This window comes from Pelobates fuscus, chromosome 1 (assembly GCF_036172605.1).
Source record: "Pelobates fuscus isolate aPelFus1 chromosome 1, aPelFus1.pri, whole genome shotgun sequence".
Classification (NCBI taxonomy): domain Eukaryota; kingdom Metazoa; phylum Chordata; class Amphibia; order Anura; family Pelobatidae; genus Pelobates; species Pelobates fuscus.
Genome location: NC_086317.1, coordinates 246,866,967 through 246,885,955, shown reverse-complemented (window position 1 = coordinate 246,885,955; position 18,989 = coordinate 246,866,967). Strand labels below are relative to the sequence as shown.

At 40.0% G+C, this 18,989-nt stretch overlaps 1 protein-coding gene across 3 annotated transcripts in view; it reads right to left on the bottom strand.

Moving 5' to 3' along the window:
* The window catches only part of RIMS3 (regulating synaptic membrane exocytosis 3), a 119,558-nt gene that overhangs the window by 28,122 nt on the left and 72,447 nt on the right, over positions 1-18,989 (bottom strand). For 2 of the 3 annotated variants that reach the window (XM_063456404.1, XM_063456402.1), the window contains exons 3-5: positions 12,148-12,225; positions 3,114-3,255; positions 1,323-1,435 (exon numbers count right to left, since the gene is read on the bottom strand). In XM_063456404.1, the coding sequence (XP_063312474.1) occupies positions 1,323-1,435; positions 3,114-3,255; positions 12,148-12,225 (333 nt within the window). The remainder of the gene's footprint in view (positions 1-1,322; positions 1,436-3,113; positions 3,256-12,147; positions 12,226-18,989) is intronic. The other variant, XM_063456408.1, reaches the window with a different exon arrangement.

The window sequence follows — 18,989 nt, the reverse complement described above, 5'->3', positions numbered from 1 at the left end:
CCTTAAGCTACAATAAATGTGTTCAGCAATCAGTCTGTGCATATAAGATTTCTTTTTCTTGTAGTAAATTACATTTTAGTTACATCAATAGGCAGGGCCTGCTGGGGGCGCCCATATTTACTGGTGGGCTCCCCCTGTCTTAAACCACAGCGCTGGGTGAGCGGCTCTAGAACCGCCCCTCCCCCCTCAGCGCTGGGTCGCTTCTCCAGGCGCCCGAAGGTGGGGGCGCCCAGAGGAACCCTGTCACAGTATGGCAGAGCAGGCACCTTCTTACCTTACCAAATGCCGGTGACCGAAGGAGCTCCTTACTCCTCCCTCGTGCACCCTCTGTGATGCCGGGAGCCAGAATATGACATCAGTCTGGGCCCGGCATACAAAATAGCGGGCGGGAGGAGTGTGGAGCTGCCCAGGGAAGTGAGCGTTTGAGTGTTTTGTCAGTGAGTGTATGTGTGTCAGTGAGTGAGTGGATGTGTGTCGGTGAGTGAGTGTCTGTCGGTGAGTGAGTGTCTGTGCCTGTCATTGAGTGAGTGTCTGTGCCTGTCATTGAGTGAGTGTTTGTGTCTGTCAGTGAGTGAGTATATGTCTGTAAGTGTGTGTGTCTGTCAGTGAGTGAATGTCTGTTAGACATCAGTGAGTTTCTGTGTGTGTGTGTGTCAGCGTGTGTGTGTGTCTGTCAGTGTGTGACATGAAGGGGTGGCAAAGTGGTTCTTTGCCTAGGGTGGCAGAAATCCTTGCACCGGCCCTGTCAATAGTTATCAGTAAGTTGCCTAAAATTTCTCAGAACAGCCCTACCCCTGGCCACATTTCCACACACACCCCTAAAATTAAAACCTTTGTCCATTTGAAGATATGTGTGAGCAAACTGAGTTTACTATAAATATTTTTTGCAGTTTGCAAAGCACTTTAGCACTCATCAGTACTCATTTTATTGACCTCAGAAGAATGACAGGTTTATAAGAAAATCCTGGTTGGCATGCCTTTGTGCATATATGAGTGATTGCAAAATTGTGTCAGATAAACATTTTAAATAAGCTAAAATAATTTTGGATTTATATTGGTAAACACTGAGCCGTACTACTATATCTTTGTAGATAATAATTGTTAGATCAGGTAATAACATTTTAATATGTCACAATATTTGATTTTGCTTAGCTCTTTTTGACTTAATGGGTCTTATTTGTTGCAAATAACTTGTTCTTAGAACCCAAGGTATATCTTTATTCTGTCAATCATATGGATGTTTTTTTCTCCAATTGTATATTCATTTATTTTCATTGTTTTCTAGAATTGCACACTACCACAACACAGTTACATATACTCACCCATAGGGGGTGTAGCCAACGTCTGTCTTCCTACTATCTGTGCCGGTCCCAGCCCATCCAAGAAATTGCTAAACTGGCTTTCAGCTCCAAGTCGTGTCGTAGGGAAGATAAATCTGTAAGAAGATTCAGATCTGTGAGAGATGTGTAGGGTATGGTTTACAGAAATAAGTAAATTAGTCTGGATAAGGAATTAAAGGGGGATATTCCAGATAAGCCTGTTGAAGAAATGACTGTCCGGTAGAGAGGATTATGGCAGGACATGTGGCAGAAAAAGTGGAAAGGGGAATATGTAATATAAAAAGGTAAACTACAGGTGCACTGCATATATTTTTTGTTGATCTAACATTGGCCTCAAGTTAATATTTTGTAGCTAAGTTTTTAAAAACAATTAATATTTTTTGGTAAACTTTTTTAAATTACTTAATATTTTATTTTTATTTTCTTCATACTTCATGATCTATATTTCGATATTTTAATATATAATAAAAAAAAGTTTACCAAAAAATATAAAATATAAAATAGAGGCCATCATATCTTTCAGTATTGTCTTGCTGATATGTTCCTATACTACCTAATAAAAAAAGAGAATAAAAAAGTATATGTAATATCAGGAAAGCATGGCCATTTTCCCCATTTTGTTGAACGTAACCAAAATGATAACAGTCTCTAAGCAAAGCTATGGAGGAGAGGATTGTGGGAAAATCTAAAGAAGAAATGTCTGACATTATTTGTATGTTGGTGGCACATTAAAAACAGTCTGTAAGAACATGCTGTCCAACATCTTGGAATCAAACATGCAAGAATAATGTAATCACATGCATAATCAGAAGATCTTATGGTTACATTATTCTTCACGGATAATTCTGAGATGCTGGACAGCATGTTCTTACAGACAGTTTTAAATATGCCACTAACATACAAATAATGGCAGAAATGTCTTCTTCAGATAGGTATTATTATGATTAGTTAGAACTATAACAAACACAAAAGAAATTATAGGATCAGGGTGCTTGCTAACTCCAGATATATCAATTTGGGCAGTGGGATCAGTCATACATAGGTTAAGAGTGTGCTATGGGAGAATAATGACATCAAGGGCCTCTGGGGTATGAACCATGAGTGAAGAGATGCCGGTGATAGAGAGAAGCAAACACACAATTTCTCCCTCTCCATGGAGGTCCTGGTATTAGCACAGGTAAGGGACAGAATAAAAAGTACAGTGTAATAACTTTAAACATTCCAGCCTGTTGTAGTGGTATTAGGGCTAGCAGGCTATAAGCGCAATCACCTGGTTTTACATCAAACCATTTGCTAAAACTAGGACTCTACCCAGGCACCTAGAGACAGTTCTCTCACTTGTCATATTGCTAATGCAGAATTTACACTTCCGCAGGTTTATTTATATTGAGATTATCAAATTATTACTATGTTAAAGATCTTTTTTTTTTTTTTTTTTTATTATTATTATTATTTTTTTTTAGAATGATTGTGGAGAGGTTTGTGATTAAATTAGATGTTTGGGAAAAGATAACTATGAAAGAGGCCCGAAAACAATACACAGAACCTTTTGATGGTGTGTAGGAAAGCTTCTAGGGAATTAGAGATGACCCTAGAGACAGTTCTATCTGGAATATGAGAATGTGATATAGATATGTATTTTATTCACATACACCGCTAACAGGTTTACTTAGCACTTTACAAGTTACACAGAAATAATATGTGGGAGATAATAAAAAAGTCTCAGCAGTCCATGAGAAACATGTCTTCAGGCAGAAAAAGAAGGTGACCTACGTGCCATCAGAACTGTTGCTGTTGGTGCTGCCATCTGTGGACTCCCGGCTCCCCTGTCTGGTTACTCGATTCCGCATCTCCACAGCAATGCCTGTCTCTGTGCTACGTCGAATATTACTGCGAAGTTTCTTGGTGGTTCCATCTGGGAATATCAACAGAATATGATTTCAATGGCAAGCTTAAGGTGATTTTGAGGAATGCATGTGTTATAATCTACCTGTCTGGGGAGTAAACTCTGGACAACTTTGCATCTAGTGAGGTGCTCAGTCACTCTTTGTGTCTCCCCAGTGGGGTCTAATATACTCTTCAGTTGGAAGTGATTACCTCTATATGTCTTTTTATTTGTTCTAAATATATATCAATGTATTTCTGCAGAGACTGAATAGCTTAATGTCCCAAATTCCCAGTGATACATCCATGCATTTCCATTAGTTAGGATATGGTCTGGATTAATAGACCCTGTTATAGACATGAGCATTTTGCAATTTATGTCAATCTTTGTCTTGGAGACACATTGCTGTAATGGGTTATTTAAGCATGCAAGTGGCTATTATTGGAAGAAAATCCTGGTTATATAATTCCATTGTGGGAGTCACCTTGAATACAGCTGGGGTCTCCTTTTTTCTGATGATAGACGATATAAATAGTCTGAGTTTGATTGTGCAACAGTTGAATGGTAATCGATTATACAGAGTGAGTGTAAAATTGCAAAATCTCATTTAGCATTGGTTGATTAAGTATAAAAAAAGAGCCTTGAAATATTCCCTAAACACAGTTTCATCATGGAGCTGCTGGTAAGAATTTGGATTCTTTGTACCTAAAAGTTAAAGTGTTTGAAACACAAATTGTGTGTGTGCTCTTAGTGATATGCTATTGTAAAAATCTGTGTCCACAACTTTCATACCTGTTACTATCCCCCATAAAGTAATAGGGATAAATAGGATAAAAGTAACCATAGTCACTATTATTAACCTGATTAGGATCTTCAAAAATGTAAATGTTAAAGCAAAACAATGAAGAACCTATTCGCCAACATACTAAAAAGTAACCTTTTATTTTGCTTCAAACTTGCTTATCACTCCACAGAGAAACTACTCTGGGTGACAGCTAGACATCATAGCCAAAGGGCAGGGAAAGTCTTGATTTTGTACACCACAGCAGATTTGCCCATTTGAGTGAAGATGCTGGGAGTATTCGCTAAGGAGTGGCTGTGCTGGAGGAAGCTGCTCCTTCAGACAGCCGAGGGAACAACTTCTCTACTATAGATGGGATCCAAAATGTAGGAAGGGAAGATAGGTTATTGTGGTAAGGGTTTCTATTATTAAGAGAATAGACAGGGTAATCTGCCGCTCTGATCATTTAAACCTGACAGTTTGCTGTCTCCTGGTGATGACTCGGCTGTCATAGTCCATATTGGTGCCAATGACAAAGTCAGTGGAAAATGGGATGTCCTAAATAATGATTTCAGTGAATTAGGAAGCAAATTCCAAGTTAGTATTTTCTGAGATAATACCTGTGCTACTCGCTATTGTAGAAATACAGTGGGAGATTAGTGAGATTAGTGCATGCTTTAAGTCTTGGTGTAGGAAGGAGGATTTTAGGTCTCTAGAAGACTTGTCCAATATTGCGCTTGGATGCAATCTTTATAGCCATGATGGATTGCACCCAAATGGAGGAGGGTCTGCTGTGCTGGTGGAAAGGACAGCTAGAAGGTTGTGTGAGGCTTTAAAATTGGAGGGGGTGACAAAAAAGGATCATGAGAGGAATTACTGCAGATGTAATGGCACCAGGGCCTACCAGAGTTTAGAGGAGCACTCTTGGCCACTCAGCAGTGGTGAGCTGAGGTGAGAGCACACCCATTTTTCTTTATTTCTGTTAAGCAAGGCCCTACAAGCAGCAGAAAGCAATGGATTCTGAGTAAGTTGCTAACTCCATTTCACCCATCCTCTTCTTACTCCAGAATGCCGGCTGAGTTCCTGGTGGATGATAGAGAAAGCACCTGCTCTGGTGTAGCCTTGGGTCTGAAGCACAGGAAAGAGCCCTCCCTGGGGTGGCTGAATGAGTAAGCCTGACTGTCAGAAGAAAGGGAAGAGAATTTGGGTTTGATGCCTGGTTGAAGGGTGGTAATAGCTCATTCTACCTTGGTACTTTAACTTACCAAATTAATTTAATTTGTCTACAAAATTTCAAACATGTGGTGTGTCTGTGAACTGCATGAGGTGTCTGTGAAATGCATTGTGAGTGTCAGTAAACTTCTTAGAGGGTGTCTGTGTACTGCATGGAGAGTGCCTGAACTGCATATGTAGCAAAAGCTAATCTGGGCACTGAGAGGGTTCATTGTCGGGGAAATGTGGCTATCTAAAATAGGGGGAGAGGGTAACTGGCATGGCGATGTAAAGTCTTTTTACAGATTATTTTTTGTTTGTTTGTTTTTGTTTTGTTTTTTGTCAGTGGCAAGTGGGGAAATTTTGGAGAATTAGAGGTTAATTGCCTGGAGTGGTAGGGGTCTCTTTGTTCATTAGCACTGCTGCTTTGGTAGATAATATAGAAAGGGTATGAAACTCAGCCTTAGTGCAGGAGGGTTAAGATAAGGTGTGTGGCAAGATTAGCAGACAGAGGAAGTAGGTAATAAATATATGGGGGAGCTTTAGATATTGGCATACAATTAACTGTTTGACATAATTGGACAAAAGTGGTATTTGGAGTGCTTCAGGGTTCTGTTGTGGGTCCACTTCTCTTTAATATGTTTATATATGACTTTGAAGTGTACATTGGAAGTCACTTGGCTGTGTTTGCATCTGACGCAAGATTAGTACGTTTGTAGTCTGAACACAACATAACTTCTCTTAAGAAAGAAATGGATTAATGAGAGATTAACAGACAAGTGGTATATTTATATTAGATTTAATGCAAAATAATAAATTTTGGAATAAGAAACTCACAAGCAACTTATAAGTTATAGGGTTAGGGTTAGGGATAACATTAAATCAAAAACTTTGCATCATTATGGATAAAAAAAAACAAAAAACTAAGGTAACAGTGTTCCAGTCTAGCATGGTGAATGGTTGTAAGGTGCTGTCATGCATAAAAAGGGGTGTTTATTCAGATTGTCAAAATATACTTGGTAATTGGTACCAATATAATTGACAAGACTCCACCTTAGTTATGCAACTGAAGTGCAATTTTGGGCACCTGTTTTAAAGAAACATATTACACATAAAAGTGTAGATGTGAGCTGCAACATTAATAGGGGAGATGGAAAACATCATTTATGAAAATAGGCTAAAAAAATGGCATTGTTTTCTTTACAAAAAAGGTGTCTCACTTTGCTATTCCCACTTTAAATGAAACCACTTATTGCTATCCAATGTATATTTTGCATTTCTATTTGTCTGACACTCTCAATAAAACTGCAGTAAAAAAGGTGTCTCAAAAGAAATATGATAACACTATACCAGGGCTTGACAAATCCCAGGTCGCCACGGTGACTAGAAATTTTGCCCTGGTGCCTGGGATTCGCCAGCTGTTTAATGTGGCCGCCGGTGGACAGCATGAAGCCGGCCGCCCGAGGGAGCAAGGAGGTGGCCGGCTGAGGCAGCATGGAGCCAGCCGCCCACCTCAACCAGCCACCAGCATGAGCAAGGAGGCGGTGCGCGAGGGAGCAGGACTCTCACTGCAGCTCTTCTTTGCTCGCTCGTGCTGTTTAATGATGCCGGGAGCCGGAATATGATGTCACTCCGGCATCATTACAGAGAGCGATCAGGGAGGAGATGAGCTGCAGTAAGAGTACTGCAGAACTGCAGAAAGAGAGCATCCACACTGGACCACAGGGAGAGACCCACTCAGCTCTCCTAAAGGTAGGTAGGCTGATTGGGTTTCAATTAATACAAAAATGTGAGTGTGAACCTGTCAGAGTGAGAGAGACTCTGAGTGAAAGTGAGCGTGCCTGTCAGAGTGAGTGTGTGTGTGTGCCTGTCAGAGTGAGTGTGTGTGTGTATGCATTTAGCTACCTGCCCACTCCGATCGCATGAAGAAGGTGTTTTTATTCACCTTTTTTTCCTACGCCGTGCCACTTTCGCCGTGGCTGGTACCACCTCAATGGCTGAGATTATCAATCTTTATGATCTCAGTTAAGCCAATGCTTTCCTTTAGAAATGTGGCTTTTTGGCTAAAAGCAGCAAATTAAATTGCTAGTATAGAACCTACCTATATGCCTTCATGGGGCAGGTGAACTTACATTTTAATGACCTTTGCAGTGGTTCTAAAAACCTCTTTTATTTTAATGTGTATAGGGATTTGGGTTAGTGCACAGTTAATGTTTTGGTGTTGTCCTCACAGTAATTTTGCATAATAAGAAATATCAAGTCTCTAAAATATTTCTCCAATATTTCTGAAAAGATGAATGAATGAATGGATGAATAAATAAACAATTTGTAGATAGTTACATGGTTACATAAGCTGAAAAGAGACACGTGTCCTTCAAGTTCAGCCTACCTCACATGTGTTTTTTGCTGTTGATCCAAAAGAAGGCAAAAAAAAAAAAAAAACGGGTTGAAGCACTTCCCATTTTGCAACAAACTAGGGGGAAAAAATCCCTCTTGACCCCAGAATGGCAGTCAGATGTGTCCTTGGATCAATAAGCTATTAGCCTACAGCTGAAAAATTATATTATTGAAAATTCTGTTTTTGCAAGTATGCAGCTAGTTGCTGTTTAAACATCTGTATAGACTCTGATAAAACCACTTCTTCAGGCACAGGATTCTACAGATGTATTGATATGTTTTCATAGTTACAGATATCCATGAAAACAATGTATGTTGGGTATTGCTGTTTAATGTTATGCCAAGTAGGGAGAGGCTCCGGGCACTGGGAAGAGCTACGGTTTATATAAAACCATGCAGCAAGTTGAAGTGCTTTAGCGGACTTGAGTATTCATATAAGCACTGGACTGAGGGATTTCTTGAACATCCCAGCTCACAGATCTCTGTTGAGTGTCATAAATTATATACATTTAAGAAATTTTAAGGCAAATAGAAAAATGCACGACGTGTAAATATAAAATGAATTATATGATACTGATTAGTGAACACCAGTGTTATTTGAACCATATTATTGAAACAATATCAACATCTGAGATCAATTATTAAATTATATTTTCCAGATGTTATAATAGGCTCAATTATAACAAGACATACAATTACAAGGAACTGAATAGTACCTGCTGGAGGAAGATGGCCGCTCCCACGAGGGACAGGTTCAGTCAAGTAGAACTCACCGTTAGCAGCCCACCTGGCCACTGGACCACCAGCGACGATGTCACTGTCTGGGGTCTTTGTGAATTCTGCAAAGTCCCCAGACGGTCACAGCGCTGCTTGAATTACAGAGTAGCTGGGCTGAAAGCATAGCTGAATTAGAGAATTTTTTTCAGTTTTGCTGTTTTGGCTTTAAATTTTAAATTCTATTTGAATTCATTTTAAATTCTAAATTTAGCAAATAACCCTGATATTATTTATTTGCACAAACATGATAAGAATATCTATTTTGGCGAATATACATGATTATGACAATAGCAATGACCATTCATAAATATGTTTGAAGTTGAGATAGAATATAATAGATTTTATTTAGTAAACCATTAAATGAGGTGCACAGAAAATCAGATTGCAAACGTCAAGCTAAAATAGCTGAGCTATTACATTTTGCACTTTGGTATTCACTACACTACAATTTACCATCTAGTGAAAAAGCCAAAATATGTGGTTACAGGTAAACATTGTACTTAGATTTATTTCTTAAATTGGAAATTGTGGAGAATTGACTGGAGCATTGTAAATTTTAGGCTCGTAAAGCAAAATAAGGAACTTTTCCAATTTATTCATAATTTGCTATTCTTATATAAATCTTCCACAGTTCCATGATGTTTGTTGTTCATATAAAAAAGTTTATTGATACTATGAAAACCTCTAACTATTTCTGGTCATTCGACATGAAAGTAAAACATTCTAGCTTACTTGTGTTGTGTTGTATGCTTGATAAAGAGTCTGTTTTTTTCCAATCAAAACCTTTGGGGTTGGTTCCTAGTAATCACATTGGGAAATTATTAGTGCCCATTACAATGATTTATAATTGCTTGGATTGTGGCAGGAGACATGCTCTCTTGGTTTCTGCAGTCTCACATCAGTTTTGCAGAGAGGCAGTTTTCATTTGATGGTTGTTACAGGCTCCTAAGAGTCCTGGTTTCAGCAGGACAATCCCAATTTCAGAGCCCTGTCGCGCGCCGCAGAGTGAGGCTGGGAGCCGGAATATGACGTCATATTCCGGCTCCGCCTCCCAGCCTCACTCTGTGGGCGGCGCGAGGGAGCTGAGCAGACAGCTCAGGGGAAGGGCTCCATCGCCAGCCGCCCGCCCGCCAGCGCCGCCCGCCATGCAACCAGCCCAGCAGCCACTAGACCACCAGGGAATGGGAGAACCCCCCCCCCCCAGCATTCCCAAAGGTAAGGAGGCTAGGGGGGGTTAAAAAGTGTTAATGTGAGTGAGTGTGTGTCTGTCTGTTAGTGTGTGTGTATGTCTGTTAGTGTGTGTGTATGTCTGTTAGTGTGTGTGTCTGTTAGTGTTTGTGTGTGTCAGTAAGTGAGTGTGTCTGTTAGTGGGTGTGTGTGTGTATGTCTGTTAGTGGGTGTGTGTATGTCTGTTTGTGTTTGTCTGTGTGTGTCTGTTAGTGGGTGTGTGGGTGTCTGTTAGTGTGTCAGTGTGTGTCTGTTAGTGTGTCAGTGTGTGTGTGTATGTCTGTTTGTGTGTGTGTATGTCTGTTTGTGTGTGTGTTTGTCTGTTTGTGTGTGTATGTCTGTTAGTGTGTGTCTGTTAGTGTGTGTATGTTAGTGTGTGTATGTTTGTTAGTGTTTGTGTGTGTCAGTAAGTGAGTGTGTCTGTTAGTGGGTGTGTGTATGTCTGTTAGTGTGTGTGTGTGTGTGTATGTCTGTTAGTGGGTGTGTGTATGTCTGTTAGTGTGTGTGTGTATGTCTGTTAGTGTTTGTCTGTGTGTGTCAGTAAGTGAGTGTGTCTGTTAGTGTGTGTGTGTGTCTGTTAGTGTGTGTTTGCCTGTGAGTGTGTGTGTCTGTTAGCTAGTGAGTGTGTGTCTGTTAGTGTGTGTGTGTGTCTGTTAGTGAGTGTGAGCGTCTGTTAGTGTGTGTGTGTTTTTGTTAGCTAGTGTATGCGTATCTGTCAGTGAGTGTGTGTGTGTATTTAGATGGCGGGGGAAGGGTTTGGGTGGGGGTGGCGCAGGGTGAGGGGGGCGCCTGAGTTTTGTCCTGCCTAGGGCAGCACAAAACCAGGATACACCACTGCTCTCGGGATATGCATGAGAACTAGGACCCTGCAGAGTGCTTTAGCCAGACAGGCCTTTCCAATGCCTAAGTGAGCAGGGTTGCCCCCTTTTTCCAGGTGGACCAGCCTGTTGCATCACTGGTGGTGCCCTCTCTCAAGCCTCGCCCCCTTATCTCAATCTCATCCCTCTCAATGTTGGACAGTATGTTGTTATGACAATGACTTTATACATTTAAAAACACTATTTACTATATGGATGATTTGTATATTCCCATCAAAATAATTAAGCCAAATCGTCAAAACAAACTTAATTTGAGCCGTTTGGGCCTCCATGTTTTAATTCAATTGTCATTTATATTATTAAATAAATACTAATCTGCCAAAAACTTTAATGCATTATGTTTTTGCTCGTAAAAGACAAATGCACCTTGCATCCAGTAGTACATACCACGTTTATTTTATCGTGTACACATATAACTGAAATATAGCTTTACTAAGCAGGAAATATGTTTTATATTTCATTCTTGTTCACAATTAGGATTTGCTGCATTGTAATATAATGAAAAATAATGTGATTGGAATATTTCAATGTTCAGTCTATTCATGCAGTCTATGCACAGACATAGATGGAGATACTGTGACAGTAAAATGAAGCTCTTACAGTCAAGTAAATTACCTTTTGAAGTGGGGGGGATATGGTGGCTAGCAAGTCGTGCTTTTCTGTTTAGTCACCACTGTAGACGAACATTAAAAACACACGAGCCTCCTCATGCATGCCCAATGAAACTCGTGGCATTAACCCTTTTTAGTGCCACTATTTCTCCCTGCGGCAGTGAAAGTGCTTAGAACAAGTAAAAATATAAAACAGCCTGAAAATCGGATACAAGCCTACATGTGCTTCCATCAAAAAGTTCCCATTTCATATTATATGGTAGTGGAGCCTCATTAATCAGTGGGTGGCACCGTGGCTGCTATCCTGCCTTTCTTCATTAAGCCAAAAGGAGGGTTTAACCCCTTAAGGACACATGACATGTGTGACATGTCATGATTCCCTTTTATTCCAGAAGTTTGGTCCTTAAGGGGTTAAGAATCGCCACACTACTTCCATCTCTCTCTCTAGGTACAGCATACGACAAGTTAAGCAATGCCTTCAAATGCCATGATTACGAAAGCCCCACTTTATATAATTTTGAAATGAATAGGTGTAGGCAAGGCCTTTTAATTCAATAAGTGATGTGGGTATTTGCCATGGGTACACCATTGGAGATGGTCCACTGCTGTAAGATCATTTACTTGGAGGGATGGAGAGGGCAAGGTCCATATACCTAATTGAAATTGTAATATTTATTATTTTAAATAAATGAAATTACATAGAAGGTGGGCCCACAAGTGCCTTTACCAATCTTGGTTGTGAATAGGAAACAAATATTAATTACATTTTGTACTTCAATTCAAATAGAAAAAAATGGGAATGGACATTCAACATACTGTGGTCCAGGTTAAAAAAAAAAAAAAAAAAAAAGCCACAAACCCTATAACAGTTTACAAAATTAACATACAGCCACTGGCAGACACTTACAGCAATGCACACAAACATCAAAAATTACTGCGGCAGCAATGCATGTTAACACAGTCACAAATATCCACTTAGCCACTGACTGGTACAGAGCCACATATGCAGACACTATGGTAAATGATCGCATCCCCATACCTGGGAACATCGCTGGGTCAGGGACCCGGAGTCCTCCCCTCACTCCTCCTTGTGATGCCATCACGGGAGGGGCGGGGCCTGTCAACAAGGGCGTAAAGTTAAATGTTGTTGTTAACATAATAAGTGGTGATAGTGGTGGACTAATACTTAATTGCATAAACGTGTTTTTAAAAAAAACTGCTGAAAATCTTTGGGGGTGTTTAGAATTCCATAGAACACATCTTGACAGCTACCCAAATGATGTTTGATTTTTGGTTTCTGTCATTAAAAGAATAAGAGACAAAGAGTGACTGAATTATATCACAAAAAAAGCAAACATCACTAAGCTCTGTGGCTGCAATATGGTGGACACGTAGTGTTGGTGCCTAGCAGAATATGTCTACTTTTTAATGCCTTAATACTACTACTGATTTTACTGAGTAGATGGTTCCGTTATATCTATTAGTGAGATTAGGATCACCACTGATGCTTGCCTTTTTGTGATTTATCTAAGGAGTGATTGACGACCCCATTGCTCAACTGGAGACGAGAGTGAATTTTCCATTGATCCTTTTTCAGTCACCTAGCAAAGCATTGCTCCATTTAGCTGATGGGCCCCAACTAAGGTGAGACTCCTCTGCATTGTGTGGAATATTAGGAGAGTTAACTTTTGTGCTTTGCACTATATTCACCATTTAGTGAAACTGACCAGCATAAGTTCACAGAACGCACATGTATTTTGCTATTTTGTAACTTTTACCTACTGATTGTGGACTGAAGCATTTCACTTTTGAGTGGTGAGCTTTGGTTAAAGAAGGTAGGATAGAGTTATATCTCTGAAATAAAACAATGTGTCATGAAACTGACAACCTATGCTATAATACCGAAAAGCAACAGGAGCAGTGATCCTCTTCGAGTGCACAGAATCCAATGCACATCTTCAAAAGACCCTCCCTGTGTTTGTTGTTTCTCTATACTTGATGCATTATTCAAAAAGGCCTTTTATATAATTTAGCTTAACCTTTATACCAAGGGTAAGGCAGGTGTCCAATGCCTAAGCAGGATTTCTGTGGCATTTCTAAGTTTTTGTCAACAAGAAAGGGTCAAATATTTTTACCTCCCCTACTTTCGCTAGACCTCTGCTTCCAGTAGAATATAAAACAGACAGATCTGGTTTTAAAAATAAACCCTCTATTTATATATATTGAGCCTCTGAAGCCCTGTGAACATCTTCACTTGGCCTGTCAACCAATGAGATCTCAGAGATCTTGTCTCCATGGATACACAGTCCTCTGGTTCATATCCACTAAAAGTAATTACATCTTTTTACAGATAGGTATAGTGGTACCCAAGTGATGCGGATCCAGTTCATCACACAGTAGTAACAATGCTTCCAAGTGTTTCATACAGTTCGTTCAGATAGTAAAAGCCCTAACCTGGTAACAGATATTGCAGCATACATAATTTACACATTCAGAGTTATTTACCAAAGTGATAATACAAAGTAAATTTAAAATTTAAGGCAAGAGTAGTTGAACTGAAAACATAGCTTACTTAGATTATATATATATATATATTTAGATTGGATTAGTCGTATTAATGGTCACACATTTCAACACCAGAAATGAAGGACTAATGTAGATTCTGGCTTTCTCACACACTACCAAAACTTTATATATACACAAATCTTAATGTCTTATATAGTTCTTTTTCAATATTGTCGCTTCACCTTTATTGGATTACTTTATATACATATATATATGCAGCTATATACTTGCATGCTCTGCTCTGCTGTTTTTTTTTTTTTAGGGGGGTTGTCGTTATTTATTTATTTATTTATTTTATTAGCTTATTGACTCTCCTCTGTTTATTTACTTTTTCTGGCTATTCTCAGCCAACCTGAACCTTTCACTTTTAGGCACATATTTTGCTATTTATGACACCACAGTCAGTGGGGATATTTCCCTCTCAAGTAGAGCCAGGGGTGATAGGGCTCTGGTAAATGTTAGTTTTTCCCCCACATTCCCCACTTTTATATTTTACTATCCAGATAGTCTGCACTATATTTATCTTTATTTTATTTGCAGATTTGGCTTCATCAGTTTTAGTGCACTTTTTTGGTAAACATTATTTATATCTGTGGGGGCAACCTCAGGGTACTATAGTTTGGTTTTCCTGACACTATAGTGTCCCTTTAAACTTCTAAAACCCACAGGGTTTGCACATTTTGAAAATGTTTAGCTTTGAAACAGTAATTTACTCCTTGCCGTATTTACTAGATCTGTGCCAAAATCCTGTTCCCCTGAGATGAACTAATCAAATTCCTATTAATCTACACCCAATTAAATCGATCCATTCAGGATTTACCTGTACAGTCTTGTAAGATAGATTGATTAGCTCAGGTTTACAGATTTACAGGCATTGGATTTGCTTGGCACAGGCGATAAGTAATTGGGCACAATTTTAGTATTTACCCTATCAGTTTGTTAGAAAATGTGAAATTCTAGAGATACGAGACCGCTTTTCAGACAGGAGCAATACATTAAAGGACCACTATAGTGCCAGGAAAACAAACTCGTTTTCCTGGCACTATAGTGCCCTGAAGGTTCTCTCACCCTCACGGTCCCACTCTCGCCGGGCTGAAGGGGGAGGAAGGGGGTTAAACACTCACCTTTCTCCAGCGCCGGGCTCCCTCAGCGCTGGGGACTCTCCTCCTCCTTTGGCCGTCATCGGCTGAATGCGCATGCGCGGCAGGAGCCACGCGCGCATTCAGCCAGTCCATAGGAAAGCATTCTCAATGCTTTCCTATGGACGCTAGCATCTTCTCACTGTGAAAATCACAGTGAGAAGCGCGGAAGTGCCTCTAGCGGCTGTCAATGAGACAGCCACTAGAGGCTGGATTAACCCATATGTAAACATAGCAGCTTCTCTGAAACTGCTATGTTTACAGCAGGCAGGGTTAAACCTAGATGGACCTGGCACCCAGACCACTTCATTGAGCTGAAGTGGTCTGGGTGCCTATAGTGGTCCTTTAACCGATATTTTGATTTTGGCTGGCCAATGGAAGGCAGTTTTTTTTAACAATAGGGGACCTGACGTGTTTGATTTTTGGCAGACGGCAAATGCCAAATCTTCTCTCAACTTTCTATATAGGGATAGTTGATAAGGTCAGGGTTGTTGTTTATTTTTCTTTGCAATTTACTATTTTTTTTTAAAATCTTGTTTCACATTATGATATCTCATTTTGATAGATGGTGTGATATGACTTACATGTTTGCTAGCCTTACACACCATTAAGGGGTGGATATAGCTGATTCTGTCATTTAAATTTTAATTCAACCTAGTCCTGCATCAGGTTGCAGGTTAAGGTGGGATTTGACAGCTCTTACTTGTTGCCCCTTATTATCAATGGCATAGTGAAAATGCATCATGCTTACTATATCATCTCTCTTCCTTTCATTTTCTCTATATCTGTGTGACATGGTGGTTCTCTCTTTGCTTGTCATTTAACATATGTGTAAGCTGCTTGAATCGCTCAATAAAATGAGAATGGAAAAAAGAATCTATTTTGAGATATTTCTACAAAACTGAAAAATTACTTAAAGGACCACTCTAGGCACCCAGACCACTTCAGCTTAATGAAGTGGTCTGGGTGCCAGGTCCAGCTAGGGTTAACCCATTTTTTTTATAAACATAGCAGTTTCAGAGAAACTGCTATGTTTATTAATGGGTTAAGCCTTCCCCCTAATCCTCTAGTGGCTGTCTCATTGACAGCCGCTAGAGGCGCTTGCGTGATTCTCACTGTGAAAATCACAGTGAGAGCACGCAAGCGTCCATAGGAAAGCATTGTAATTGCTTTCCTATGCGACCGGCTGAATGCGCGCGCAGCTCTTGCCGCGCGTGTGCATTCAGCCAACGGGGCTGAGAGGAGGCGGAGAGGAGGAGGAGAGCTCCCCGCCCAGCGCTGGAAAAAGGTAAGTTTTACCCCTTTTCCCCTTTCCAGTGCCGGGCGGGAGGGGGACCCTGAGGGTGGGGGCACCCTCAGGGCACTCTAGTGCCAGGAAAACAAGTGTTTTCCTGGCACTAGAGTGGTCCTTTAATTTCACTGTTAATTTTTTTGTACGAATATTTTAATTAAAGGGTTATAAGGCTACACAATGATATAAATACAGAGATGGTATGAATGCAAAAGTGCAAACAATGACACACCTAAATATCAAAAATGCTTTAGATTTGAAAAGGACACAAAGATAAAGCTCTGTTATATATATATATATATTTATGAAACGCCAACAAATTCCGTAGCGCTGTACAATGGGTGGGCTAACAGACACATTGTAACCAGCCAAGTTGGACACACAGGAACAGAGGGGTTGACGGCCCAACTCAATGAGTTTACATGCTCGAGGGAGTGGGGTTTAGTGACACAAAGGGTAGAAAAGTAGGATGCTAGAAACATATTCACTGAGGACTTCAGGGTAAGGAGAGGAAAAACTGTTAACAGTTTAATTACCACCAGGAGAATACCAAATGGGGGATGAAAAAATTCTCCATGCCAGTATATGGGAGTCATTTTGCTCCATATAGTCATTTTTTTTTTTTGCCAACCCAAACTAACTTCTCATGCTCAGTGGTAGTTAGCTAAAATAAAGACAGTAACTATTTTGCAGCAAGCATAAAATTAAAGTAGAAACGTGTTCATGTTACCTTATACTATATGGATAGTTATACTTAACTATATGGAAAGGACAGAGTAAATCTTAGTGGTGATACATGTGAGTGTATCCTAGAATATTAGCGAGCTGGACAGGGTAAACGGATAATGTTTAATAGGGTTAATTGTCTTTCTTATTTATTTATTTATTTATTATTGCCATTTATATAGCGCCAACAGATTCCGTAGCGCTTTACAATATTATGAGAGGGGGATTTAACTATAAATAGGACAATTACAAATAAACTTACAGGAACAATAGGTTGAAGAGGACCCTGCTCAAACGAGCTTACATTCTATAGGAGGTGGGGTGTAAAACACATTAGGACAGGAATTTACAATCAAATAAGGTGGGCTGCCCTTTAGGAGAGGGCAAGAGACAGGTATGTGAGGTAAGGGTTAGTCTTGGAGGCCATAAGCTTTCCTAAAGAGATGGGTTTTAAGGCACTTCTTAAAAGATGCAAGACATGGGGAGAGTCTGATGGCGGTAGGCAGGCTATTCCATAGGAAGGGAGCCGCCCGTGAGAAGTCCTGCAAGCGCGAGTTGGCCGTACGAGTGCGGACAACGGACAGGAGGTGGTCACGGGCAGAACGGAGAGACCGAGAAGGGACATACCTATGGATCTGTGAGGAGATATAAGAGGGGCTAGAGTTGTTCTTAACCCTTTTGAGACAGACAAGGCATATACAGATGTGCATTAGATGTGTGTTACATGCACTCTGTAGTAATACACAAACTTACATGTAGAGAGTTTCATAAACAGACTGTGTGATGGGTCTTTTCCTAGTAATTTGATGCGGCATCAATGGGAATACTCAGAAATGTGTTGCCATGGTAATTTCTACTACAATGCAGTGGGACCCCAACAGTATAACTGACCATTGGGAACCCTTCATAGTACAATGAGATGCCTACTGTCAGTATTATTTGTATGGGGGAAAAGCATAGGAAGTGGACTCTAGTGATGAGTTTTGCAGGCATACAAACTAATAAGTTGACTGAGTTTGAGACAGCTGTTTGGCTTTTTTTTTTAGGTACCTTAGGTGTGTGTGTGTGTATATATTGTGTGTGTGTGTCTGCTTCACCAATGTTATACATATTTGATTAAGGCTTACTGCCGAAATGTTTGCTTTTGTTCTTTTGACCGCAATATATTTTTTAATATGTGCCCTATGGATTTCTACTGTTATTGATGGTTGGCGGACCCCCACAGCAGCACTCCATGTACATTCCAAGCTCTACTTTACATAGTACAGAGCCAGGAAGATGACTTAAAAACTAAAAACATAAATGTAGGTCCTCGCAAATAAATCATCTTTCTCAATTAAATCATAATATCCCAATGACAACTTGTGTTGACTTGCATTGACATTAGTTTCTTTAACATAACTCCGCAAACCCCTAGGTGTGCGTTTACAATAGAAACTTGTAATTGTAAACTATTCACAAGATGAGAAAATGATTTCCTGGAAATTATAGAGAAAATCTAAAACTTAAACCACCATGACCACTTCAATGAATTGGGTAGTTCATGGTGGTTGGAGTCAGTATGTGCGGTGTTTCAGCTTGAGACACTGCACATTTTGAGATATTGTTAATTGTGTGCTGGGGGCTAGTTTCACCCCCAGCACATGTGACATTGGCAACCCTGAACACTGTTCCTGGCTGCCTTATGTCAATTCTATGCATAAAATGCATCTGTTGTCAGCGCACATTGCCTCGCTCTTTCCTGTCTGCTACCTCTCCTTGAATAAGAAGCTGTGATTGGACCCCGCATGGGGCATGGCCCATGTTGCGTCAGGATGGGGCGTGGAAGAGGAGCTTCGCCAGGCGCTGGATTTCAGGTAAGTAAAATCTTTTTTTTTTTTGCAGTTTTCACTACTAATTGAAGAGCTGCTTGACAGATATTCTGCTGCAGCCATAGATTTGTTGTGTATTTGTGGAGCTGCGTTGAACTACCTATGAAATACCATGTGTGACGGAGTAGTTGGTTATTATGGATTTTTTTATTTTTTCTATTTTGTTCTTTTAAAAACAATGTTAGCTTCGTATAAACTGACACTAAAACAGTCACCAAAACAACTTTAGGTTAATGAAGCAGCTTTGGTGCATAGATCATGCAATTCTCTGCCATTTGTTTGCACAGTC